This window comes from Hypomesus transpacificus, chromosome 24 (assembly GCF_021917145.1).
Source record: "Hypomesus transpacificus isolate Combined female chromosome 24, fHypTra1, whole genome shotgun sequence".
Lineage (NCBI taxonomy): Eukaryota > Metazoa > Chordata > Actinopteri > Osmeriformes > Osmeridae > Hypomesus > Hypomesus transpacificus.
Window position 1 is genome coordinate 1,728,350 of NC_061083.1, and position 27,698 is coordinate 1,756,047.

The 27,698-nt window shown below is 41.1% G+C and overlaps 5 protein-coding genes and 1 long non-coding RNA gene across 14 annotated transcripts; 5 read left to right on the top strand and 1 right to left on the bottom strand.

Annotated features, from left to right (window-relative positions):
• The first annotated feature begins 726 nt into the window (after window positions 1–726).
• Window positions 727–3,107, top strand: LOC124486852 (arrestin domain-containing protein 3-like). Its single transcript, XM_047048718.1, has 6 exons — window positions 727–1,066; window positions 1,155–1,221; window positions 1,813–1,960; window positions 2,120–2,222; window positions 2,326–2,588; window positions 2,752–3,107. Exons 1-6 carry the CDS (start codon window positions 802–804, stop codon window positions 2,857–2,859), a joined length of 954 nt encoding a protein of 317 aa, XP_046904674.1. The 5' UTR covers window positions 727–801; the 3' UTR covers window positions 2,860–3,107.
• Window positions 3,108–4,051: 944 nt separating this feature from the next.
• LOC124486711 lies at window positions 4,052–5,771 on the top strand. Of its 3 annotated transcripts, none has more exons than XR_006958293.1 (3): window positions 4,052–4,818; window positions 5,040–5,299; window positions 5,501–5,771. It is a non-coding gene; the product is annotated as an uncharacterized LOC124486711 (long non-coding RNA). The 3 variants fall into 3 exon arrangements; XR_006958295.1 differs by having other exon boundaries at window positions 4,052–4,519; window positions 4,672–5,299; XR_006958294.1 differs by having other exon boundaries at window positions 4,052–4,354; window positions 4,453–5,299.
• A 2,739-nt stretch (window positions 5,772–8,510) lies between these two features.
• Window positions 8,511–10,608, bottom strand: LOC124486750 (WAP four-disulfide core domain protein 2-like). The gene is made up of 4 exons (XM_047048543.1): window positions 10,301–10,608; window positions 9,994–10,128; window positions 9,201–9,338; window positions 8,511–8,871 (listed from the first exon to the last, which is right to left on the bottom strand). The coding sequence occupies exons 1-4, from the start codon at window positions 10,395–10,397 to the stop codon at window positions 8,726–8,728; spliced, it is 516 nt and encodes a 171-aa protein (XP_046904499.1). The 5' UTR covers window positions 10,398–10,608; the 3' UTR covers window positions 8,511–8,725.
• A 1,913-nt stretch (window positions 10,609–12,521) lies between these two features.
• LOC124486493 (arrestin domain-containing protein 3-like) lies at window positions 12,522–17,435 on the top strand. Of its 2 annotated transcripts, none has more exons than XM_047048123.1 (7): window positions 12,522–13,092; window positions 13,221–13,368; window positions 13,545–13,605; window positions 13,780–13,930; window positions 14,017–14,113; window positions 14,759–15,015; window positions 15,663–17,435. In XM_047048123.1, exons 2-7 carry the CDS (start codon window positions 13,338–13,340, stop codon window positions 16,320–16,322), a joined length of 1,257 nt encoding a protein of 418 aa, XP_046904079.1. In that variant the 5' UTR covers window positions 12,522–13,092; window positions 13,221–13,337; the 3' UTR covers window positions 16,323–17,435. The 2 variants fall into 2 exon arrangements, with proteins under 2 accessions (XP_046904079.1, XP_046904078.1); XM_047048122.1 differs by lacking the exon at window positions 13,221–13,368 and adding an exon at window positions 13,142–13,186 and having other exon boundaries at window positions 12,523–13,034.
• A 510-nt stretch (window positions 17,436–17,945) lies between these two features.
• On the top strand, window positions 17,946–22,118 carry LOC124486494 (arrestin domain-containing protein 3-like). Its single transcript, XM_047048124.1, has 7 exons — window positions 17,946–18,675; window positions 18,864–18,908; window positions 19,065–19,125; window positions 19,304–19,454; window positions 19,539–19,635; window positions 20,125–20,381; window positions 21,005–22,118. Exons 1-7 carry the CDS (start codon window positions 18,414–18,416, stop codon window positions 21,398–21,400), a joined length of 1,269 nt encoding a protein of 422 aa, XP_046904080.1. The 5' UTR covers window positions 17,946–18,413; the 3' UTR covers window positions 21,401–22,118.
• An 85-nt stretch (window positions 22,119–22,203) lies between these two features.
• On the top strand, window positions 22,204–26,573 carry LOC124486495 (arrestin domain-containing protein 3-like). Of its 6 annotated transcripts, XM_047048126.1 has the most exons (9): window positions 22,204–23,510; window positions 24,258–24,539; window positions 24,636–24,696; window positions 24,803–24,956; window positions 25,057–25,144; window positions 25,342–25,598; window positions 25,705–25,728; window positions 26,104–26,221; window positions 26,350–26,573. In XM_047048126.1, exons 1-8 carry the CDS (start codon window positions 23,249–23,251, stop codon window positions 26,218–26,220), a joined length of 1,245 nt encoding a protein of 414 aa, XP_046904082.1. In that variant the 5' UTR covers window positions 22,204–23,248; the 3' UTR covers window position 26,221; window positions 26,350–26,573. The 6 variants fall into 6 exon arrangements, with proteins under 6 accessions (XP_046904082.1, XP_046904081.1, XP_046904084.1 ...); XM_047048125.1 differs by having other exon boundaries at window positions 26,104–26,573; XM_047048128.1 differs by lacking the exon at window positions 26,350–26,573 and having other exon boundaries at window positions 25,705–25,838; window positions 26,104–26,195.
• The last annotated feature ends 1,125 nt before the right edge of the window (window positions 26,574–27,698 follow it).

Below are 27,698 nucleotides of genomic sequence, written 5' to 3' on the forward strand. Positions count from 1 at the left end.
GGAGCAGACGGCGGCGGTTGTGCCCTCGCCGTCCACTTTGACCCTGTGGGGTTCTGTCCTCTCTGGGGGGAACAGTCTCTCTGGCCTGGGGGCTGGGAGCTCCAGCAGGTGTGGGGGTCATCACTGCTGGCCTGCTTCGAGTTGCTACAATCCTGGGTAGTGAGATGGGAGACACTTGCCAACCAAAAATATAGCCTAAATTAGTGTTTTGTCTTAATGAACTTGACAATAAAACGTCAAATGTAATACAGTCATCAATCTAACGTTACTAGATCCCTTAGTACCCCCAGGATAAAATGAGTGGGTTGAAATTGACAAGATTATGGACATGCACGTGGTAAACATCAATGGCTAGGTTGCCAAATGGACATCAAGACTTACACTTTGATACACGCTGAATTTGGGAGTAGAGAGGAAAGGTGTTGGAAACTGCAACGTCTCCGTTCACCAGCTTCGTACGTCTTAACCGAAGAGGTTGAGAACTGAAAAATACAACTCCTTAAGGTAGCGGTGGGCCATGCAACAAACTTTTTAAAATTAGTCGCATTTCTCGACTATAACCACACATTTTGATTAACCAAATGAAATCCCACATCGATCAGACATTTGTAATGCGAATCTGGATGAGGCAGGTAGATGTACAATGTATGATTGACAATTAATAACTTAAACGTTGACCTGTTTGGTAGACAAAGGGTTAAGGATGAAGACACGAACTACGCGTGCGCACACTTTCAATTGACTATCCTACCACCAAGCCGGCCTCGTAAGTGGTGAGTGTGGATAGTGCAAGTCTGAAGAATGGGGACGTTTAGTGATTTTAACATAAAGTTTAATGCTTTAAATGAAAATGCTAGTTTCTCAAGTGGGGATTGTATGACCGGTGAAATATCCTTCGTACTTTCGAGGATAACAAAAATTCGGTCTATGGAAATATCCCTAAATGGGAAAGCCCATGTTTTTTGGAGAACATGTACGGGGAGCCTTCGGAGGCGCAGGATAAAAAAACATTCAGCAGATAAGGATTTATTCAATTTCAGAGAGGTGGTGTTGGAGGAGAACACTGGTGGGTTAAAAAAATTAAATTGAGCAACTTGTTGAATTATAACTTAATTTACTGCAACTCAACAAACAATGGTTGTGTTAAATTTCAGCAATTGGCCCCACAATACTTCAACCAGGAGCCCATGTGTACCCCTTCACATGCCATTTACCAGAAGGGTATGTGTACCAATGCGACCTGGCTTTCTCAAAATATTTTGGACGACGAAATGATTGTGATAAAACACAATTGAGAACCAAACCTTATAAACCGATGGTAGCATTTGACCTTTTGTTGTAGCCCGTGTGTGTATGGGGGGAAGGGTAAAAACAATGGCAAAACATTCGAACGTAGGCCTACTTTCTAATAGTTTTTTTGTCGGTTATTACACAGAATATTCTGATATGGGAGTTTTTTGCTTTTGTTTTTACATAAGATTTGCACATTTGGGTAGACTGTGAATCAGGAACCAACTCCCCTTGCTTTACCATGAATGTTTCCATCGCAGTAGCCTAATGCTCAGTCAGCTGTTTTTTTTCTCCCTTTCTTCTCGGCTTGTTTTTGATATCTTCTCCCAAACCCGATTTTATTTCAGCAGACTGCATGGGTTTACATAGTTTGGAAACCAGTTCCGTAGATTAATTGGTATTTTAACAGCTTTGTTTTGCAATTGCTTTTTACATAGGCTAATTTAAGACAGACACGATTGGTATACAAAAATCTATATAGATCACTCCCAGTAATCAATGAAGTATTTTCTATCCCCGCAGCAATTTCCCCTCCACATTCCATGGGGTCCATGGACGTGTGGTCTACTCCCTAAAGGTTGAGATACGACGACCATGGCATCTTGTCAAGGAGTTTCAGGTGGAATTTAACTATGCAAATCACATTGATGCCAACCAGCCAAAGCTTCTGGTAAGATTGATGGTTACCTGCAAAAACCCCTGTATTCAAATTTTGCATTACGCATTTCATACATCAAAACGTAAAATTCACATTTTGTGTCGTGCAGTGACGCATGTTAATCATAATGTTTGTGATGGTTATCCATGTCTCTGACCGTGTGGTTTGTAGGCACCTCTGTCAGGCTCAGTAGAGAAGATGGTGTGCTGTCTATGGTGTACCTCTGGCCCAGTCGAAATGACTGTGCGCATTGACAGGGACGGCTTTGTCCCAGGTACAGTTTTAACAAACACCTCGCTGCCATTGAGCCGACATTAGCATGATGTACACACATGTAATGTAAGATAATGTGGATACAAATTTTCTGTTTACTCCAGGGGAAACCATTACCATCATGTGTGAGTTTAGCAACGCTTCAACAAGAGATGCCACACCAACTGCATCACTTACCCAGCACCAGAAGTATTCCACTTTGACTCGATCCAAAAAGAAAATAGATCTCAAAACTCTGGATTCAGTAACAGGAAAGCCTGTGAAGAGTGGGACCCTGCAGGCCTACAGTGAAATGTCGCTGACCATCCCTGATACATCTCTCTCCATCTCCAACTGTTCCATCATTGAGGTGGTTTACACTGTGTTGGTAGGTATCAATCTGAAATGAATGCAGATTGGTTGTCATTTTCTGGACCTTTGTGGTATAGGACTTCTATTCCTAAACTATCAGGACAGCTATGTCCTTAAAGGGGAGCAGATTCAGGGCTTTTTTTGACAGCTGTACTCATACGCCTTCTTTCTCCTTGCAGGTGACTCTGTCTATCGACTGGTCCACTGACATCTCGGTCACTCTTCCCATCGTGATGTGCGATCTTCCTGTTCACACGTCACCAGACACTATTGTTGATCAAAACTAGAGAACCTTGACTCATTTTGATGTTTTTAATTGTAAGATGTGTGTGTGTGAGAGAGTAGGAGATTGACCAGAAAGCTGGTGCAGATTCCCCATCTTTTTCTCCCTACCAGTATTAGTTTAGCAGTGTAGTCATTACTACCTATTGGTGCTAATTAAGAATAATCAAAAAGTTCCAAATGGCTTATATATCCCGAGATGATATGCTGTCACATTATCCATTATTTATGTCAGATGGTTGTATTTTAGAGTAGAATTAAATATTGTCATGTAGTCAAACATCAGTCATTTTATTTCAATGTTGTCAACACTCCTGGTTTACTCCTGGCTACACTTGAATGTCACTGGTATTGTGTTCCGTGAAGAAAACTCTTCATCCCAATACACTTTTAACAGCTGATGTAAGATATACTGCTTGCGGTAATGTTACCATGTGTGTATGTCAGATGTTTTGTATTTATTTATTTATTTATTCAAAGCTACCTCAAAAACAGAAGTGTTCTTTAAACTGAAGTTTTCCTGGATACCAATTTTTATGTTAATAAAACATCCTACAGGGAAACGTACAGTGGTGTGTCAGTTTGAAATGTCAGATGTTTTCTCAATTTATCAATAAATCAAATGGTCTTAAGCACAATAACTTTATTTGCTTCCTGAATTCTTTTTAATGTGAGGTCCAATATAACTGCTAGTGTGTATAAATGGCGGTAGCCTACCTAAAATGGTGTTTCTGTTGGATTTAGGGGACTGGGCATCCGAAACGGATAGATTAAAGGAGGGATTGCCCGACTAACAACCAAATAGTTTGAATCAGAAAATAATGCAATAATTATGGATGAAGCTTGCTAGATAACTAACAACAATTGGATACTTTATTTTCAGTATATATCAGTGAATTCAGAAACTGAACTCGAATCATTTCTATTTGAATTGCTCAGTCTTATAGGTTTATTTCAATTATACAAATTTCGTTTTGTTGTGAAATTATTCAAATTGAATAATTCAATTTCTTGTGACATAAATGTGTGACTAAACCATCTGATTAATTTATATTTGCATTTGAAGTGCTCTCATATTATTGCAATTATTTAATGCTTATATCTGTTGACCATATATCAATCATGTTTTACTACCACAAAAATGTATGGCAGTAGACTGGGACCTTTATTCTGAAACTTTGACAATCCTCAGAAGGCTTCTAGTAGTTGGAGTGGATGTTGTTTCTGAATAAAAATGTTTTTTTTTTCAGGATCCGTTTTCAAATTTCATTACAAATTTTAACGTATTCAATTCGAGGGCCAGTTTCTCAAGTGGCGACCCTATGACTGGCCATATCTCCTTCGACGTTAAGAGAGTAACAAACGTTACGTCAATTTTCATGTCATTAAACGGGAAAGCCGAAGTTCGTTGGACAACTCGTACAAGACGTCGTCGTAGGAGTCGAACACATACGCATAAAGCCGAAATGGATTTGTTCACGGTCATCACAGGAAACAATGGTATGGTATGCATATCTTATCGATAATTTAACTCGCAAACTGAAATTTGATCGACAGCAACTTTGATCAACTAATCAAAGCAGCCGTTAAATCAACAGCGATTGGTCGTACAGTACTTCAAGAAGGGGCTCATGTCTACCCCTTTACATTCCAGTTGCCACAAGGGTATGAACGCCTTGACTATTATGTAGGCAATCTTAACACCCCTGCTATAATATAGTCTTACAAACACAATTGAAGATAAAGACAACGTCTTGAAGATAATCGGAATATATAATCCATAAAGTATATATAATCCATAAAGTATATTTCTGCAGAGACTTCCCATCCACATTCAAAGGGGTACATGGCCTGTGGTCTACTTCCTGAAGGTTGAGATACACAGATCATGGCATATAACCAAGGTGTTTGAAACCAAATTCAACTTTTCAAGTCACATTGATGCCAACCACCCACAGCTTCTGGTAAGTGTTTGATAAGTCATCCACATGATTGTTCATTAACGCTTTTTACATTTACCCATTTAGCAGATGCCTTTATCCAAAGCGACTTCCAAGAGAAAGCTTTACAAAAAGTCCATAGGTCAGATAGGTGCATTGTTACATATATTTAAACCTTGATTGAACAACATGAGTACACTGAAATAACCAGACACTGTTGATACTAAATTGACCTTTCACCTAAGGGGAAACCATTAAAATCGTGTGTGAGTTCAGCAACTCTTCATCGAGGAGTACCACTCCGAATGCAACTCTCGTGCAGAACCAGAAGTATTCCGCTTTGGATCACTCCGTAAAGACAGAGCGCAAGACCCTGGATTCAGTAACAGGAGAGCCTGTGAAGAGTGGGACCCTGCAGGCCTACAGTGAAATGACGCTGACCATCCCTGATACATCTCTCTCCATCTCCAACTGTTCCATCATTGATGTGAACTACAATGTGCTTGTAGGTATCAGTGTGAAGTAATAGCAGTGTACTTGCAATTTTATTTGTGGTACAGGGCTTCTATTCTTGTTAAAGATATGATCAATTAGGAGCATATCTAGCTCAATGGTAATTACCACCTTTTCCTTTAATAGAGAATCTGATGTAGTCCTTTGTTTTGCTAACTGCACTCACCATTTGGTTTTGTCTTCCTTCTTGCAGGTGACTTTGTCTCCACGCCGGTCCTGGAAAATTGTGGTGATCTTTCCAATTGTGCTGTGTGATATTCCTGTTTCTGCACCAGCGTGTCAATAATGATGGAGAAGCTCTCCTCAGTTTGTGGTTTTCATTTTTCAGGTTTATATTATTGTACATTCATGCCTATTTATACCTATATGTTCAGACATTTTGTCAAACATCTATATTTGTTTCAGTATTACTTTAACACTCCTACTGTTAGCCATGATATACAGTGCCCTCCAAAAGTATTGGAACAGTGAGGCGAATTCCTTTATTTTTGCTGTAGACTGAAAACATTTGGGCTTGACATCAAATAATGAACGTGAGACCAGAGATCAACGTTTCAGCTTTTATTTCCAGGTATTTACATCAGGATCTGATGCACAACTAAGAAAATATCACATTTTGTTTGAATCCACCCATTTGTCATGTGATCAAAAGTATTGGAACAGATATACTTAAAACATATTTAAGTGAATAAGACTTAATATTTAGTTGCAAATCCTTTGCTTTCAATAACTGCAGCAAGTCTGTGACCCATTGACGTCACCAAACTTTTGCATTCTTCCTTTTTGATGCTTTCCCAGGCTTTCACTGCAGCCTCTTTCAGTTGTTGTTTGTTTTGTGGGGTTCCTCCCTTCAGTCTCCTCTTAAGCAGGTAAAATGCATGCTCTATAGGGTTTAAGTCTGGAGATTGACTTGGCCAGTCTAATACCTTCCATTTCTTGCCCCTGATGAACTCCTTTGTTGTTTTGGCAGTGTGTTTTGGGTCGTTATCTTGCTGCATGATGAAGGCTCTGCCAATCAGTTTGGTTGCATCTTTCCTTAAATTGGCAGACAAAATGTTTCTGTAGACTTCCGAGTTCATTTTGCTGCTGCCATCATGTGTTACATCCTCAATGAAGATTAATGAGCCCGTCCCAGAAGAAGCCATGCAAGCCCAAGCCATGACATTACCTCCACCGTGTTTCACAGATGAGCTTGTGTGTTTGGGATCATGAGCAGTTCCTTTCTTTCTCCAAACTTTAGCGTTTCCATCACTTTGGTAAAAGTTAATCTTTGTCTCATCAGTCCATAAAACTTTGTCCCAGAATTTTTGAGGTTCATCTCTGTACTTTTTGGCAAATTCCAGCCTGGCCTTCCTATTCTTCTTGCTAATGAGTGGTTTGCATCTTCTGGTGTAGCCCTTGTACTTTTGTTCATGAAGTCTTCTGCGAACAGTAGATAGTGATACCTTCACTCCTGCCATCTGGAGGTTGTTGCTGATCTCACTAACAGTTGTTTTAGGGTCTTTCTTTACAGCTCTCACAATGTTTCTGTCATCAACTGCTGATGTTTTCCTTGGTCTACCTGTTCGACGTCTGTTACTTAGTACACCAGTAGTTTTCTTCTTCTTCAGGACATTCCAAATGGTTGTACTGGCTATGGCCAATGTTTCTGCAATGGCTCTGATTGATTTTCCATCTTCTCTAAGACTCACAATTGCTTGTTTTTCACCCAAAGACAGCGCTCTGGTTTTCATGTTGTTTTCACCTCTGAATACAGTCTGCATAGACAAAACCTATCTTACCCAATCTGAACCTGAGTGTAGACATTCAGTGGTATTTATTGATTGAATAATGTATGTAATAGGACACACCTGGGCAACAAAACACACCTGTCAGTCACATGTTCCAATACTTTTGCTCACGTGACAAATGGGTGGGTTCGAACAAAAAGGTGATATTTTCTAATTTGTGCATCAGATCCTGATGTAAATACCTGGAAATAAAAGCTGAAACGTTGATCTCTGGTTTCACATTCATCGTTTGATGTCAAGCCCAAATGTTTTCAGTCTACAGCAAAAATAAAGGAATTGGCCTCACTGTTCCAATACTTTTGGAGGGCACTGTACATCAGTTAACACAATTGAACAAATCAAGATGCCTTAAACTGTTACTAAATATGCTGCTGTTTGTTTGTGTATTTAATCATGTAAATGTCAGAGTATTGTATATATGTGTTCAAGGCTATCATTGTAAACATTTATTATTATATTTAATCATATTATTTTATGATACGTTTTCATTCTAACAGATTTTTATATCATGCAAAGACTTGAGTCTGTTTACTATATAAAAATCGAAGCCTATGTTCTGTTAGCTTTACATGGGCTTCGTTTGGTCAGGTGGCTGAACGGTGAGGGAATCGAGCCGGTAATTAAGGCCGCCAGTTCGATATCCGGCTGAGCCAAATGACGTTGTGTCCTTGGGCATGGCACTTCACCCTACTTGCCTCGGGGGGAATGTCCCTGTAAGTCAGTCTGGATAAGAGCGTCTGCTAAATGACTAAATGTAAAATATGAAGTTGTCATATGAATATGATGTTTTAACAAATGACTTTGTCAGTGCATTTCATTTAGATCAGTGATCCTCGACCTGCTATATGTAGATGATTCTGAACTAAATCATCTGCGAGATGAACGTGTTCTAGATTGATAATACTGTACAATTAACGCAGTATCCTAATCAATGCTAGTAAAAGTGTTTACCAAAAACTTCAATTGTTGCTTGCTTTCCTACAGGTACACTCTTGCACTTTTGAGGTTCATGTTGATTTATTTGTAATTTGTCTTATGCTCCTTCCTCATGGCACTTATTTGCTTTTCACATTGTATGCTTCATGTTTTGGCTACCAGCAATGATTTTGGGGCATTATTTATGATCATTGACCCATGCTCTTTTGTAAAGCTCTCTTGGATAAAAGTGTCTGCTAAATGAATGAACACATGTTAATGCGTTTGGCACCATACTGCTGAGCAAAAAGAACCCTTTGAAGTACACATGAACGCTGGCCACATACTGACTAGCTTAACTGTCCGTTTATAAAAGGATGGGGGGGGGGGGTTGAGGCCGGGAGTGAGAGCTGTGGGACATTGCAAGCTTCAGCTCTGGAAGCGTACCAGACAGGTTATCTAGAAGTGCACTCAAGAACCAGAAAAGGAATGCAAGTTTTAAGTTGAAAGTTTTATTTTGGTTAGAACCGTACAAAGACGGTAAAAAAAAAAAAGAAATCAGGCACTCCTTTGCCTTCGGATGAACCAACGACATACAGTGCTTTCAAAACCTCAACCTTACAATGTTTGACCTCCTAACCAATCAGGACGGGTCGCTGCAGGAGTGGCCACAGGTTGTCGGACAGCACTTCTGCTCTCCTGGACAAAACCCCTCAGGCCCAGAGAGGCGAGGTGCATTGGCGCCCACATCTGTTAGGACAGCATTTCTTTTTGTCGGGACAGTCGCAGTCCATGGAGCACAACTCAGATGGGCAGATCCCATTTACGACTGTCTTGCGAGGACACACTCCAGGCTTTCCTGGAAACGCAGCGTGTCAGGTAAATCATACTGTGAGCTCAGGGGGGGTATTCCAGAAAGCAGGCTATGCAACATAGGCGGCTAAATTAACCCACCAGCTGATTCAATGTTGCAGCAACCTAGTGGGATTAAGGATTCTTTGGGGACCCTTTCTGAACAGTTGAGATTGACAGGAGATTCAGGGGATAATCAAAGGGGGGGGGGAAGACATGTATAAAATGTTGCAAGTTGGATTCAAACCTGGGGAGCTGCTGTAAGGCCTCACCCTACATGGTAAGCGCATTACCCAGTGTCATTTTACATGTAACCCCTCAGCCCCTGATGTTTACCTGTGTAGGGGGCGATGCAGTGATGCCCACATCCGGTAGAACAGCATTTCTGGTTGCCGGGACAGTCGCAGTCACGGGAGCATATCTCCCCACAGTGCCGTGGTCCCCATCCAATGCAAGGACAAACTCCTGGCTTCCCTTTGGAAACACAGCGTGTCAGGTAAATCATACTGTGAGCTTAGGGGGGTATTCCAGAAAGCAGGCTATGCAACATAGGCGAGTAAGTTAACCCACCAGCTGATTCACAATGTTGCAACAACCTAGTGGAAATGTTGCTACAACGCTGGGTGTCAGCTGGGGAGTTAACATAGCCAGATATGTCACATTACCCCCTGATTTCTGGAATAGTTTTTTAATGGTCTATTATCTTAGCCATGTGGCCTCTGCAAAAAAGCCCCAAATACCTTCATGCAGCAATTAAGTTCATGCGCATAGTTTTTTTCTTAGAGCACTAAGGCCAACTGAAATCATGTTAACAATCACAAATCTGAATCACAGAATGACAATCAATAAATTAAAGAAACGTTGTTTGCAATAAGCACTGTCTGGGGATCAATGTCATTTTGTCCTAATTTAAGGATTAGCTACGCTCACGAGATGTTTATCGCTAGAGAAATTCAACAAAAAAAATACATGAATAATTAGGCTTAAGCGTACCTCAAAGTTAATAATTATGAACATAATAACATTCGTTTATAAAACATCTGCTAATTAGCTACAGCCTTTGCAAAACTCACTTAACGCACTTACCCAGTGTAATTTTACATCAAACCCCTCAGCCCCTGATGTTTACCTGTGTAGGGGGCGAAGCATTGATGCCCACATCCGTTAGAACAGCATTTCTTGTTCTTGGTACAGTTGAAGTCATCGGAGCACAACTCCACACACGGCCCTGGTCCTTTCTCACAAGGACACACTCCAGGCTTCCCTTTGGAAACACAGCGTGTCAGGTAAATCATACTGTGAGCTCAGGGGGGTATTCCAGAAAGCAGGCTATGCAACATAGGCGAGTAAGTTAACCCACCAGCTGATTCATAATGTTGCAGCAACCTACTGGAAATGCAACACACCATGTACTAATTAGAAACAGCAAAACTCACCGTGAACAGGTGGGCCTATTGAGGATCCTGCGGTACAAACTACAAGTGTTAAAAACAGAACAATAAACCCCCAAATCGCTGACGAATGCATCTCCATGCTGTCTTCGCTTCGAGCTCAATACTAATTGTTCGGACAAATATTCCAATATAAAGAGGCAGCGCGTGCACACACTCACGCACGGGGCCACCTGCGCTCTTGCTGGGTCCCTAAGCCGCTCATTTTACATTCTCGTTCATGCGCCCCTCAGGTCACATTCAGTAACTGTAATCATGGCCTACCAGTTTCCAGATTGACTTCAGTGCAGAGCAGTGGCGATTTCTTTAAGACGGCAAGGTTAACTCGTCTTCCGCTAAAATGGTCAACAAATTAATGGTCAAATATTTACTATTGTGTCAACATTTCAAATGCGTGGTTCCCAAACCTGGTCCTCGGGACCCCCTGTCCTGCATGTTTTAGATGTTTCCCTGCTCCAACACACCTGATTCAAATGATAGGTCGTTAACAGGCTTCTGCAGAGCTGGATAACGACCCATTCATTTGAATCAGGTGGGTTGGAGCAGGGAAACATCTAAAACATGCAGGACAGGGGGTCCCGAATACCAGGGTTCGTTCAGAATCAGCTACATATAGCAGGTCGACTCAGAGGCAACAGTTAAGGGACGCAAGTTTGATATCAGCTTTGGAAGGAAGATCAGTGCGAAAAAATCGCATTAATTCGAGCGCAAATATTGTTTTTTCATGTAATATAGTTTTTATGTTTTAATCTAAATACAAATTAACGGTAGGCCTATCATTATAAACCATCTTTAGTTTTGTAATGTTTTCTTAGACTACAGGCCAAAAGTATTGCAAATGCGTCTAGGACGAACCACAAAAGTAAAACGTGTTTTGCAAATGTAAAACTTGTTTCGCAATTATAAAACTGGTTCCGCAAATTTAAATTGCTTTCCAATTACTGAAATGGATTAGGTTATTTGACAGAGCATCAAATGGCCACCTGCAACAGCCATGAACAAAGATCCAGTTATAATAATCATTTCTTTGTTGCTAATGTTAATGGATTATGTCTTCATGTATTGATAGACTTACAGTGTTGAGTGAGAGAGAGGGATGTCCTGCTACTCTGTAAATAAAAGATGAACAAAACATGTATTTGGATGGTTTTATTTGTTGAACTGACACATTGATTCCGATGTTATTACATGCAAACTGCTTCTACTACACTGATGCTTTGCAGTTTGAAAAAGACTAACGAATCTTAACCTTTAACAAGTTATTTCTATATGGATAGGCCTACTTATTGTAACAGCAATAATGGAACCATCACACTTCCAGGGGCGTCGTTAGACCCTTTTTACTGGGGCATGTGCCCCAGTATAAATCGGCGGTGCCCCAGTGTAATACTGACTGAGGGAGTCAGATGGCTGAGCGCTGAGCGGTGAGGGAGTCGGGCTAGTAATCAGAAGGTTGCCGGATCGATTCCAAGGCACTTCACCCTACTTGCCTCGGGGGAAAATTGAAATTTGCCAGGATATTTTCAGTGACCTTCGGGTCTTGAATTTTTTTTTATCATGTTGACTGAAATGTTTGTATACTACTTTAATATTGGGGCTATTATTCGATAAACCAACATAACTGTGTTTATGCTTACCTATCAGTTTGAGTTTCTGTCATAGCCTATACTCTTCTAGGAAGAGTCATTGGATACTGATTCAACTTCAACTTTATGAGTCTCAGAGGGAAATTTGTTTTGCAGCAAGACATAGAAAACACATTTACAATAATAAAAAATGCTAAAACGTAAAGGCCACAGAAAACGGAGGTGGGATATACAGAATGTTACCGACTGAGGGAGATCAACAATGGTGCCAAATTTACTTTCCAATCATGGAATCATAGGAAAATGAAGTGCTGAAAAGTGCTTTGAGGAATAAAGTGCTAAATTTCAGGGCAGCAGTACTACAAGAACAAGACACTGTCACTGATATATAATATGGATGTATAAATACAATTCAACAACCTTACGTAAGCAACAGTGTAAACAAACAAGAACATCTAGTTTGGAACCTAGATTCACTATTCAGATGGGATACATGATGACATGATGTCAATGGGTGGTTAAACGGTATTGTAATTTACCCTCGTTGAAAACTCCGTCAGCATCTTAATGCCAGATCCGTATCTGGCGGGGCGTGGCCTTTCAATATAGCCTAGTCAAAGTGTTACGAACTTCAACCTAAAGCGTTAAACTGCTCCATACCAGCCAGAGTCATTAGTCAAGTTATTAGCTTGCATTTAATGTTCATGATTTGAAAGAGCCAGACATACTGACTTAGTTATTGAATTGCTCTATGATTGGCCTGCCTGCCTATGCCGTTTGGTTTCGTTACATTTTCTGCGCCACGCCCACGGTTAGACGATACTTCCCAGAAGACTTAAAAAGACAACCTTTGTTTTACTTTTCCTCTTCGAACATGTCGACTGTGAAAAATATTTCAGTGACTTATGATGCCATAAATGAAACCAACACCTTTTCCAGCGGAGATTCTATTTCGGGACGGATAACAGTAGAATTAGCAAAGGACTGCACGATCAAATCTATGTCAATCAAAGCCAAAGGGAAGGCCGACGTTTTGTGGACAGAGAGACATGGTCAAACTACTGTAGTGTACCATGCTAAAAACAAGTACTTTAGTATGAAACGTTTTTTAATTCAAGAGGAAAGGAAAGAAGGTATGCTCTGAAAAGTAGCCTAATCCGAAGTAAAATAGAGCCTCAGGTAGACCTACAGGTAAAAACGTATATTTTTTATTATCAACACGCTGTTGCTTTCTCCCCAGGAAATGACTATCAAACCTTCACAACGGATGAAAGTGAAAAAGCATGTAAGTGAAAATAAGTATGGTGTTTTGATTACAGCCCGCACCATCGCACAACAACAGCTATATGCGTAAAAGGACAAGCTTTAAAAAAAAAGGAGAGAAGGTTACATATTCTTCTGCAATTCAGCTGTGATGCGAATCACATCAGAATTGCATGTCTGAAAAAGAGAAAGTAACTAAAAACAGTGAGTTCCTTTTATTTCGTTCATTTGTTGTCATTGTGTGACCTCGTCTTACTGGTCGAAAATCGAAGCTGGCATGAACAAGAATCTACTTGTTCAGAGATTTTCAGAGAAGTTGTTATATTTAGAAAATTGAGTCAAAGTGATTTGATTTTTTTATTTATTGTATTTTTTTTCAGATTGCAATGTGGTAGCTCCAGGGTGCCATGTGTATCCATTCACATTCCAGATCCCTTCACAGTAAGATTGCAAATATACCAAGAAGAGTTAAAACAATGACCGGTATTGTCTATAACTATGTGCATTGTTTCTATCTGCGGTTACCAACTCGCCAAAGCATAAATTGCCATAAATAGTAGGTGTAGATTTAGGCTTGGAAGCGACCATTTGTTCATCTTTTTTATTTCCTACCAGAGAGATGCCATGCTCCTTCAACGGCAGCTCAGGTAAAATCATCTACATACTGGAAGCCAGGTTGAGCAGATCAATGAGGATTGACAGCAAAGCTGTAACAGAGTTCACCTTTTTCTCAAAGACTAACATCAACAGCATCCCTGAAATAATGGTATGTTTTTATTCAAACTACTCACAAACACACACACGCACACACACAGTTTGTATTACTAATATTATTGTTCTGATTCATCCTAGAGTCCTCAGCATGGCACAAAGGATAAGAAGATGACGTTCTTCACCTCAGGCACAGTGGCCATGGACATCAACATTGAGAGGATGGGTTACCACCAAGGTGAAGAGTGACACATCAACCATATCCACTTATATTTGTACATTTTACTTGTAGCAGATCTTTTGAGCCAATGCAACATAGAAATAGTGCATATATTTGAAGTACAACTGTATTCAAGGATTCAAAGTAAACGGATCTGTATATTACCAGGCACAGTGCAAATATAACATCTCAACTACAATATTACATGGTGGCACATCAAAAACCAAGATGATATCTTAAGTGCAAAATCATAATCAATGTCATATGTGCAATCTATATACGATGAAGCGCTACAACAGGATCTCATATGACCTGCGGAAAAAGACAACTCTCTTTCTTGAGTAAAGCCATGAAATGGCTAGATAAATGTGCATGTACATTATGTGTTTGAAGCCTACAGTGTAATATTGTTTGCTACAGCACTTGCATTATGGTGGGGAAGTTGTGTCTCTTAATTGGGATTTTCCATACACAAATATTCTACTGAACACTTGAGTGGCTGAACCAAACATTTCTATGTAAACATGCAGCTCCAGAAACCACAAATGCCTAAATTTTTTGTTCAATTACATCATTTACATGTTTACAATTGACGTACAATTACAGTATTATATGCATTTCAAAGATTCTATTGGAAGATATTTGCTGCACTTCTCTCTGCAGGAGAAGGCCTAAAAGTGTTTGCCGCCATTCAGAACAACTCTAGTCGTGAGATTAAGCCTAAATATTTACTGTACCAGAAGCACAGCTTCTTTGCAAGGGGAAAGAGGAGGCTTCACACCAAAGACATCCTGAAAGAAGAAGGAGAGCCAATCTCTCCTTCTACTAATCAGAACGTCACCAAGGTCCTCCACATCCCTCCTGACATTGGTGTTTCCATCCTCAACTGCAGCATCCTCAAAGTGGAGCACAGGCTCAGGGTGAGTATTCAACCCAACATGTCTGTTATATGAGGGCCTCTGGGGGTTCTGCCCACACAACACAAACGTATTTCAAAGAAACCCTTGTACAAATACTCTTGTCCACCAAACGTTGCTGTTGATCACTTTGAAATGCTTGGTAAAATATAACCATTTCTATCCAGCAAGACTTAACATGTGGGTTATATTAACAACACCTGCCTCCTAGATTGTTTTGTGAAGTTTAATTGATTAAGTTTAATCGCCACTTCTCAATTGTTCCACTCATCAAGTAGTTCCCACCTGTGACATTGAATTGCTAGGTTTTGGTTGGCATAGCTCATAGACCCAGAATGGGCAATTGCAGGCACATACAACTAGTTTCACCAAACAATTTGTCGGGGGGGGGGTCATATAGAAAAGAAACACAGGATATGCTCATAGCAAGACATTATAAAATAAATATATGAATGACAAGTAATGTAATACAGTTAAAACTATTATAAATGTGTGGCAGTAATGGCAGGGGCTGATTTTGCCTTGAGGCAGATTTATATAGATATAAAAATGGGATACAGGATAATATTGAATTTAATTTACAACATGCTTTTCTTGACCCAAAACCCCAAGTGACCTAAATGAACATAAGTCATCTGTGTCTGTTCTAGGTCTACTTGGACGTACCCTACGCTTCAGACCCAGAGATCAAGTTCCCTGTGGTCATCCTCCCTGCAGCTCAGGCTCCTGGTCAGGGGGAGCTGCAGGGACCACCTTACCCAGGATTTGGTGTGGATTGCTTTGGGAACCCAAACCAGCCTTCGTGGAACAGCTCACCTTCTGTTCCACAGTACCCAGGAGCCTCACAGTACCCAGGAGCCTCACAGTACCCAGAAGCCTCACAGTACCCAGGAGCCTCACAGTACCCAGGAGGGCAGCAGTTCCCAGGAGGGCAGCAGTTCCCAGGAGGGCAGCAGAAACCAGGAGCCTCACAGTACCCAGGAGGGCAGCAGTACCCAGGAGGGCAGCAGTACCCAGGAGGGCAGCAGTTCCCAGGAGGGCAGCAGTTCCCAGGAGGGCAGCAGTTCCCAGGAGGGCAGCAGTACCCAGGAGGGCAGCAGTACCCAGGAGGGCAGCAGTTCCCAGGAGGGCAGCAGTTCCCAGGAGGGCAGCAGTTCCCAGGAGGGCAGCAGTTCCCAGGAGGGCAGCAGAAACCAGGAGCACCGGTGTACTCATCAGTACCACAGTTCCCAGCAGCTTCAGCCTCTGGACCCCCACCAAGCTATGGATCTGTTTACCCATCCTTGTTTGATTATGAAAAGAAAGCATAATGAAATAGGTACTTTTTCACCCTTCATAAACAGCGATCACACAATATTGCCGCAAAAAAGTCCCCTCATTATGCTGGCTTTGCTTGCTAACACTGAACCCAACAAAGCCGGTATAATATCGCCTTGTGTGTGATTTTACATTTAGTAATTTAGCAGTCGCTCTTATCTAGAGCAACTTAAATCTCTCCGAGGCAAGGAGAATCTAGAATCAGCTCTAGAATCAGCTATTCATCTTCTGCTAAAAGTCTACAAAGTTAAACTTTGGCTAACTTTTTAGTGGACCTGGATGATCTTTGAGGTTATCAATTTTCACAGACAATCAGAATTTGACAGAATGTTCAGCAGTGCATCTGATTCAACTGATTTTCCATCAGCGGGTTGTGACATGGTTTCCCAACCACCTTCTGTGCTTTTCAGTTGACGGAGGAAATGTTTCATGCCCTGCTTTAACATTTTGGAATCCTTCTTACTCAAATATATTTGCATCATTTCCTGTTCCTCATATACATTATATTTTTCTGTACCATTTCCGCCAATAAGCAGGAGGTTCATGAACATCAGACCTCAAAATTATGTTTGCTTTTGTCCATTCTGGTACATTAGGTACCTGCGTAGTGGGCTGGATGAATTAATATGATTAGTTGACAGACTTGACACAACACTGTTTCCTATCTCCTGACTCATTTGTTTGATTAACTCAGGGAACCTTGCTGAGCATGACACAGACTCCCTCAACAAGGTGGTTCTCCCACTCTTCACCAATGCAGTAGTCCATTATGTCAGTCTGAATTGTCGAGTGTTATAGTACAATTATACCTATTTATTCCTGTGTTCACACATTTTGTCAAACGTAAAAAACAAAACAATATTGTGTTAACACTCCGACTGTAGTTTTATAATCTATACATTATGAAATACAAATGGACAAACCATTAATCTCGATATGTCTTAAACTATCACAAATATCCTGCCATTTATGTTTGAGAATGTAATCTTGTATAACAGAGGATATTATTGTATATCTATATTTCATAAAAGTCTAGGCTTCCTTTGTCACCTTTTTGTTTGTCAATGTTCATAATGCAACTGATTGTTTTAAAAACATACAAATAACTGAGTGAGTTTACTTTATCAGAACAAATAGGTTTACCTGGAAGACCATTTTAAGCATTAAACTATACTATAAGGTTATTTACACTCCCCTTCAGGCGTTTCCAAAACGAATCACATCATGTTAGTTCATGTCGGCTGAAATGTCATTTCAGTCAAGACAATCACGTATTAGATTTGAGCATTTATTGTTACATGACATGGACATGTAAATTTACTTTGGCGGAGTGGATGATCTAAGGGAAGCACTCCCTGCCTCCTCGATGCAACACATACATACATGACATATGAGGCAGGGAGCAATAGAGATATAATCCCCCGTTGGATATACATACAGACAGCATGGGGGAGAGGGGGACGGTGGAGGGTGGCAGCAGCACTGATCATGCAACGACCGGGGTGAGTGTGTGCAGATCCGCGCGTCTTTTAAAGACGCCTTATCGGACGTGGCCCAATAGATATGCGCTGCTAACATGGGTGTGGTAGTGGGTGGAGTAAGGAAAGTGGAGTGTACGTCCCCGATAACTGACTGACGCGCGCTGCCCGATTGCTCTGCCAGAACTAGCTGCTCTTATGTATTCTCATTTAATCAACAAACCAAGTTTTGAGTAGGACTGTCGTACACCTGTAGGGAGCGGCATTGTTAGTCTACATGTAATTTACTTTCATGTGTTCTTATTCAGAATCATAAGACCATGTCGTCTCCACGCATACACGGCGGGACGGCCTTTCAACATTTCTAAAGACAGTCAATAATTTATTTAGGAACTTCAAGCTAAAACGGTAAACCGCTCTAGCCGACAGTCGCACAGTTCACTTGATCATTATGATATGACTTTGCCAGACAAACAAACTTAGTTAATATTTGACATTACAATTGGACTTCCTAGGGAGGGTTCATATGTTGGTTTTCTGCGGCACGCCCATGTGGGGTTTAGACTTGGAGACCAAGCAGACCAGAAGATATTCTTTGCTTCGAACATGTTGTCGACTGTAAAAAACATTTCTGTGATATATGATCCCATAAATGAAAGCAAAACCTTTTCCAGTGGAGATTATATTTCGGGACGGATTTCAGTAGAATTGGCAAAGGACTGCACGATCAATTCTCTATCAATCAAAGCCAAAGGGAAGGCGCAGGTTCGGTGGACAGAGAAGCATGGCAAAACTACTACGACATACCATGCTAAAGAAAAGTACTTTAGTATGAAACAATTTATAATTCAAGAGCAAAAGGGACAAGGTAAGTAGCCGACGTTGTAAGAAGTTGTAGTATCCTTCTGTACAGATTTTCGGATTTAGGGAAACTACATTTTTGATAATGGTTTGCATCCATGTTTTATTAATATTTAAATTCTGTAAACACATTCATACATTTTGGCACATGTGAAACGGATAATTTGTGTCAACCCGCTATTGTTCTCTCCCCAGGAAGTGACCATCAAACCCTAGTAACTGGACAAAGTGGACAAGCATGTAAGTTAATTTAACATGATGGTATTGCTTTCAGTACACTGTTCCACCCCAACACTACTAGGCGTAAAAGGACAAGCTTGCCTTCAAATAGGCACATTTATGTAAACTTGAAATGCTAGAACAACATAGCCTCCTTGAATAACTTGTACTTTTCAGATTGTAATGTGGTAGCTCCAGGGTGCCATGTGTATCCGTTCACCTTCCAGATCCCTCCACAGTAAGATTGTGCAAACACACCAAGATGGAGTTAGAATAATTATTGTCTGTAACTATGTCCAGTGTGTCTATATCTGCTTTTACCGATTCGTCAAAGTATCATTTGCCATGGGTAGGGAGTGGAATATCGGCTTGGGGACCTTTATACCTATATATTCATATTTTTTATTTCCTCCCAGAGAGATGCCAAACTCCTTCAAGGGCAGCGTAGGTAAAGTTATCTACATACTGGAAGCCAGGTTGAGCAGATCAATGAGGATTGACAGCACAGCTGTAACAGAGTTCAACTTTGTCTCTAGGCCTAACATCAACAGCATCCCTGGGATACTGGTATGTTCTTCTTAAAAGCACACGCTGCAAACACACGCACAGTTTGTCGTACTAATATTACTGTTCTGTTGTGATTCATCCTAGAGTCCTCAGCACGGCACAAAGGATAAGAAGATGACGTTCTTCACCTCAGGCACAGTGGCCATGGACATCAACATTGAGAGGATGGGTTACTACCAAGGTAAGGAGCAGAACTCACGAAACACAAACTAATACTCCACGCCTTTTTCCATCCCTTTCACATTCAGTTTAATGTAGTTGTCTACAACACTTTCCTTATGGTGGGGAAGTCAATTAAAACACTATTCCAGATTGAGTTTAGCATTTGAGTCTAAAGTTTGTGCACGAGAACATTCCCTGCTATGATAAGAAAGGCCCGGTGTCGAAACGATGGAACGTAATTGTTAGGTTTAATCTGGTCAACATTCCAAACCTGCAACTGGTGAATGATTGTCTTTTGACCTCTGGGATTTCCCATACACAAATATTCTATTGAACACTGCTGAACCAAACATTTGCTTGTTAACTTTTTTGCATGCAGCATCATTGAGAACACCGCTTATAATATTATCAGTTCAGTTACATAATTGACATGTTTACAAATACAATTGCAGAATTGCATGCATCCCCCCAAAATACTGGAAGATATTTGCTGTACTTCTCTCTGCAGGAGAAGGCCTAAAAGTGTTTGCCGCCATTCAGAACAACTCTAGTCGTGAGATTAAGCCTAAATATTTACTGTACAAGAAGCACAGCTTCTTTGCAAGGGGAAAGAGGAGGCTCAACACTATAGACGTCCTGAAAGAAGAAGGAGAGCCAATCTCTCCTTCTACTAATCAGAACGTCACCAAGGTCCTCCACATCCCTCCTGACATTGGTGTTTCCATCCTCAACTGCAGCATCCTCAAAGTGGAGCACAGGCTCAGGGTGAGTATTTGACCCAAGAAGTCTGGAAATGCCATCACTTTGAAATCTTTACTTTTGGGGCATGGCCTATGGCGCCCCCAAAGGTCCATTCTTAGTAATGGCATTTTGTATCTATGTGCCAAATTAAAAAAAATGTTTTACCAATGAGTTATTGGGCCAAATAGGTAATTAGAATAATAATAAAGAATACTAACAAATACAATAGGTTTCTTCCTTCCCGTTGGAATCCTAATGAATAGCCATTCGTGTCCAGAAGCCTGGCATATTGTCCAGCTTTAGTATTAATAGATAGAATATCACTTACATGGTAGTCAATGTAACATTCATGTCAAATGTAATCTTAACATAAACCTTTTCTGTTTTTCATTGTTTACATAGAGAGGGAGTGGAAGTGAGGTCAATTGATTGTAAAACCTATTACACAACAATAAGAGTCTGTGGAATCCTGGACACTAGAGCAAAGGCTTTTTCCATTCCTGTGCTATTGAGTTTTTCATTTAATACAAAAATGTATAAGTTTTATGAATTCTTATGCAACAATATTTCAGTCAATTTTCAAGATTACACAGGACTAACATGTTAATAATTTTATTATCTATCTACGGGACCTGTGTCTGTTCTAGGTCTACTTGGATGTACCCTACGCTTCAGACCCAGAGATCAAGTTCCCTGTGGTCATCCTCCCTGCAGCTCAGGCTCCTGGTCAGGGAGAGCTGCCTCCACCTTACCCAGGATTTGGTGTGGATTCCTTTGGGAACCCAAACCAGCCTTCGTGGAGCAGCTCACCTTCTGTTCCACAGCACCCAGGAGCCTCACAGTACCCAGGAGCCTCACAGTACCCAGGAGCCTCACAGTTTCCAGGAGGGCAGCAGTACCCAGGAGCACCAGTGTTCCCATCAGCACCAGTGTTCCCAACAGCACCACAGTTCCCAGCAACTACAACCTCAGGCACCTCTGCCCCCCCACCAAGCTATGGATCTGTTTACCCATCCTTATTTGATTATGAACAGAAATCATAATGAAACAAGTACTGAAGTTTTGAAATTCAAATTAATCACTCAATGAACTACTCACCTTTTATACAACAGTGAATATCACTGTTTATACCTCATTGTTTTCATTTCCTCATCTCCTCTTAAAGCCTAGTGTGTGTATGTGGTCCGACTAACTCTTTCTTTGTGAAAAAAAAAAAATATATATATATATTGTAATTGTAGAATATTCAAATTTGGTTGAAAGTGTAAAGACAATATAAAGACAGTGTGTTTCCGCCCAGTGAAGAGTTTTAAAGATTCAGTTTTACGCTATACAATTGTGATACCTTTTGTTTGCAGTTAACAATTTCAGTATGACAATTAAAAGTTCGATTCGAAAAGTACGATTCGAAAAATGAATTAAATATGTTTTCAAGGGGAGATCATCAATCACCAGCCGCATTGTATTCATGATTTCTCATGAAACTGAAGTTCGTACTCTTGTCTGTTAGGGCCAAGGGGAAAGCAAATGTCATGTGGACAGAGTGTTATGGGCTAAACATTCGTTTAACTTATCATGCAAAAGACAAATATTGACTTTTTAAAATAGACTTTTCTGAAGGAATGCAAAAATAATGGTAGGGTTCCTCTTGTGTACCCTTTTTATATGAATAACTTGACCGAATATGAATAAATAATTTAATAATAAATGGACGAATTATGGAAATTGATTAAAATTGAATAAAGTGCACCCTGCTGTACATTTATTCTAGTTTGTTTTATAATTCCATTGATAGGATCCAACGTTTTGACACCAGGAAAACATCCTTTCTCTTTCAATATCCCTGGGGATATCGATTCAATTTGTCTCGTTAAGGATGCTAGTGAAAAAGATAGCTGCTCCCATTTTAGAGATCTATTAGTAAGAACATGCCATGTTATATTTCCTTGGAATAGTATGTGAAGTGAATACTTCACTACTTGTGAAGAGAATACTTCAGTACTTGAAGCATCTTATTCCATTCATAATTCAATACCTCCTTTAGAGATTTGCCCAATTCTTTCACGGGCACATGTGGTAAAATCTCTTATACTCTGGAGGCCAAGCTTACAGGCCTAAGAGGGTGGCATGCAAAGCCAGAACAAAGTTCACTTTGCCTGCAGAGGCAGACATGACAATCCCTGATCTATTGGTAAGAACATATTGTGAATAGCTTCAAATGCCTGTTTTGCACCCGGATGCTAGCTTAGATCAAACTGTGATCGGAGCAGCTCCATCTCATAGTTACCGCAGCATAGGAACACGGAAAAGCATGTGAAATTCTTTAAGCTTGGCAAGATTTCCATGAATGTTCACACAGGTTACATGCAAGGTAATCATACTGCACTGGTCCACACCTAAATAATGTTTAAATGGCAGGCAAATGTCAGGCTGACGTGAGGCTGTCTATATGTACTGCCAAACACTGTGTTTTTATAAAATGTGATCTTACAGAATTTCCAGTCATTCCACTGCCAAACATCCTTCTGATTCCCTTTGACAATCCAGAACCATAACTACACAGGAATTCCTTCGTAATCTAATCAATTGAGATTTTTTTCATTGCCATTTCTTCCTTCACCTTCCAGATCTTGTCCCCAGCCAGTGCTAGTGCAGTACAAGCCTACTGGTTTTCAAACCTTCTGGTTTTCAAACCTTCTGGTTTCCCAGTTGTGCGTTCACCTATCCGTCTGTCTTTATCACCAGATTCATCACAGATTCCTCAGAAAAGTTTGAAAACCAGTTGGCTTGTAACACCGGCCCTGTCCCCAGCAAAACCTGTTTGAGAAGTAGGCTACCACCAGTTTGCATTCTTTTGATGAAAAGTGAATATCTATTGTAGTTCATTCAATATGTTTGGAGGGAACATTTGGTTAGCAATAGTAGCAGTAATCTGGAAAGTGGAAGGAAGAAATGGCAGAGATAGTATTACTGGGAGGATCACAGTGGACCTATCAAAACAAATTAAGATTGAGTCTGTCATCTTCAAATCTAAAGGAAAGACCAATGTCTGCTGGACTGAATATTATGGGCAATACAGTCAATTTACATACCACGCCAAGGAGAAATACTACAGCATTGAGCACACTATACAAAGAGGAGGAACCGATGATGGTAATGTTAATGTTGAGCAAATGTGCTAGCTTGTCTCCTCATGACAGTTTCAAATGGTTTCACTTAGGCCTATATTTAATAATGAGAGATGTGACAGAAATGTCAACTTTACACTTGCAAAGTAGTTTACACAATGAGTGTTTGAAACAAAAGCAATGAAACATCATTTACTCCATAACGGGACAGGAAAATCATTGATGGTAATTAGGTTGAATTTTGAAATTCATGAGGTTCATGCTGTTTAATTGTAGCTTGTCTAACTACATGCTCTAATGGTTCTTCCCTTCTTATTTAGTTTTCACAATGTATGCTTCATTTTTGGCTACCCACAATGTTGTTATGATCAGTGATCTATGCACTTTTTTAAAGCTCTCTCTTGGAAGTCACTTTGGATAAAAACTTCTGCTAAATACATAATTGTAAATGTGATGATATGACAAAAAAAACATCTTGCTGACAAAATGATATTATGTTTAGTCATTTATGGGTTTCTAATGTACTTTAGCTACTTATGGTAGAGCCTAAATGGGATGTGAAGTCGTTTTTGCTTGGGTTGCCCTTGTGAAATGGACACCTGTACCCCTGATCACATGATGCATGACACAGATACACACTTCCTGGATTCCCCTCCTCCGCTAGTGAGTTAGCATGGATGTTATAGAAGACAAAAAAGCCTTCACAAGATGACATGACCTACATTCACTGACTCACTGTCTGGACCTGTGTGAGAATCATTATTCATTCTAGAAGCAGCTCGTCTGATCCTGGTCACCATGACAATCAAACAGTTCCAGTTGGACTACGACACAGTGAACAGCCGAGGCACCTTCTCCGCTGGCGACGCACTCTCCGGACGGGTCACCGTGAAAGTTTCCAAAGTAACCAAAGTGCAGTGTTTTTGGATTAAGATCAAGGGCAAGGCTGAGGTCATGTGGTCTGATCAAGATGGCCAAAGTCCTGTTCTCCACTGCAACAAGAAGAGATATTTTTGTTTTGAGCAAATCATTTTGCAGGAAAGGGGTGGAGACGGTAGGTTCAGTGGCATGGTCCTCAGTGGACTGTATCCAGTACTGTACCTGCACGGTGGATGCTGTGCTAATCCTGCTGTCCTCTCCACTTTTGTAGGCTCTGAGATCATAGCTCCTGGGAAACATGTTTACCCTTTCACCTTCCAGATTCCCAAAACGTATGTGTCCCATTTTGTGTGTGATTCTGTTTTTCTTGTTTGGATTCATTTGTAACAGCAATCATTTCTGTCTGACTAAATAAAATAACAGTACTTGTTTTCTCAGGAATATGCCCTCGTCCTTTAAGGGGAAATGGGGTCAAATCACATACAGTCTGAAAGCAAAGTTGACGCGGACTATTTGGATGGTGTACAAAGTCAAAAAAGAGTTTACCTTTGTCTCCAAATCAGACTTACCCATCACCATCCTAGGACTTAAGGTATGGAATGCTTTCTAACTTCACACCAGAAACTGTATAGTAATGCTGTGTGTTTCTGTACAGTATACTGACTCTCTGCTTTTTGGCTGAGATCATACAGGAACCTCAGCGCGGAACAAAAATGTCTTTCCTTCCTTTTGGAATTGTCACAATGAATGTTATCTCTGAGAAAATGGGCTTCATTCAAGGTAATTACATAAATAACATTAAGTCAGTTTGGTTGTGATGAATTGTAATCAGCTCCACACAGTAAGAAGAAGAGGGATTGTACGAACCAAGACATACACGAACATAGTACACTCATTTTGTTTTTCTGAGTGAATGCTTGAGTGACTTATTTTGACCTTCATAAATTCAAAGTAACATAACCTTCTCATTTTTGTAGGTGAGGCGTTTGAAGTTCAGGTTGAGGTACACAACAGCTCAACGCGTACGGTCACCCCTAAAATCTACCTGGATGAAAAGCAGACCTTTCTAGCCGAGACCAAGGGCAACGTCCACACCAACGAGATCCAGTTAGGAGCGTGTGACCCTGTCCCAGCCTCCTCCAGCCTCGCTGTGTCCAGAGTCCTGACCATCCCCTCTCACCTCCATCCCACCGTTTTCAACTGCTCCCTGATCAAGGTGGAGTACAGACTCAAGGTACATCATCGTGGGATACATTACACGCACAGGCCATCTGACACCACGCCACCTGGTGTCTGTAAGTGGACACTACAACCTTTGACTTGGGTTTTTCCATTGACAGGAATTGATGCTGCATACTTTGATGGTACGCTATATTTTTCCGTTGACGGGTATTGACGCAGCATCATATGAGTTTTCCATGAATGGAATTGACTGTCACCTGGTTTAGCCAAACCCTAACCATTCCCTCGCGTGGTAAGAGTAGATGTCATGTGATCTATCGTCACTTTTCTAGAGGCCCCCCCTATACATTAGAGGCCCTCTTCTGGGTCAGATTTCAGTCGAACCGGTTTTGCAGCTCTGGCCTAAATCACCTCCTTACAGTGCACACTGAAACAGCTCTAGGTCAACGTTACTTAACCAACATTAAATGTGGACTGGTATCATTTGTTTATTCATGATTTTGATGATGATCCTTGGTTCCTGTAAAGTACTCATTATAAATGTGTTTTATCCTTAGGTTATTCTTGATGCACCACTGGCCAAAAACCAGGAAATAGTACTACCATTGGTCCTTTTCCTAAATGAATCCAAAACACCAGAGGCACCTAAGAAGAAATCTAGATGGTCCAGATAAGGTTAATCTGCTTTCCTATTCCTGTGTGCTGCAAATACCAGGAGATGATATCATGACGTTTATCAAAGGTCATTTGTGTTAACTCCACCCCCGAGTGCACTTTACTGCACTATAACCTTTGTCCACTAGATGGCAGTATGTTGGTGGGGGAGCCAGTCGGACAAACCGATCAACACGACCGACATCAGTCTGTTCATGAACATGTCGACTTGACGTTCTTGTGCTGTAGGTATGCATGTTCGTGTGACTTCACAGGGGCAGGAAGTGCTGGACTCTACGTCCTGGTTCCCCTGCAAGGCACAGATTCAATAAACGAATGTGAGCCTACCTCGGTGTCCAACTCATTCATTCCTTTGAGACAGACAAGGCCCAAAGCTAGCACTTCTGCTGCCTCAAGTCTGCATTCGTTTGTTTACCAGGATGAGGTGTGAACGGTGCATGTCAGGTGGATGGATGTAAAGGGTGAGATGGGGCTTACCGCTACCTGACTTCTGGTGGTTCAGGGGAACAGGAGCACATTGGAGCACCGAGAGATAAGCTAAGACTGTTTTACAAGACACTCTCTCAATGCGGCTCATGGCAAAATGAATGACAGGCTGGCTAGGGAAATTCTCCCAATCCTCCACGTCCAAGAAGCACTTCATCAAACGTGTCAATTATTTTTTTAAGAAACAAAGAATCATATTCATGATTCACATGACATGTGTTACCCAATAAGAGTCCTGGGGTGAAACCATGCCAACGCTCTCGACAGATACTAAAGGGAGCCCTTCCCAGAAGGAGAGTGTGTTGCTGAACATTTTATGGCGCAGTTCCATGCTGAAACCCTCACATCAGGCAACTGGGACACTAGGACTGTGGAAACACACGCACACACACACACACCGAGAGCTCTGCTGACTCAGCAGAAAGATTCACAGGGGCCTAACTCTCAAGTTCATCCTAACTAAGGCAGGGGAGAACCGCCGGGGAGCAACTCTCATTTCTCCTACGCAATAACAAGTTCATAGTCCTTTCAGCCGCGCATGTGAGCATGTGAGCTGGAGCCCGTATGCGCCTGTGCCCCTTTCCGAGAATAGGTGCAAATTGGGAGCTTCGAAATCCTGTCGGCACCGATGCTGGACTGGTTTTCCGAACGCAGGACTGCAGGGATGAAAGGAGGGGGGGGGGGGGGGGGGGGGGAGAAAATGATTAGAAGCAGCTCAAATTTCCAATTGATTTCTCATCGGCCGTTCGCGGTTCTCGAGTCTACCCAAGTCTACAAAGCATCCTGTAACACCACACGACCACTGGATTATGTTTTAGTCATCCTAATAGCACGCCAGGCAGTCTGTGGATCTGCTAGCGAGCATAATGAACGTGAAACTGAAAGGCAGGAAGTGAGCCACATGATCGACACAGAGAAGCCAGTCCTATCCTGCTCCGGCATGCATGTGCTCATCCACAACACAGTCACCGCATGACACAACATCTGGATT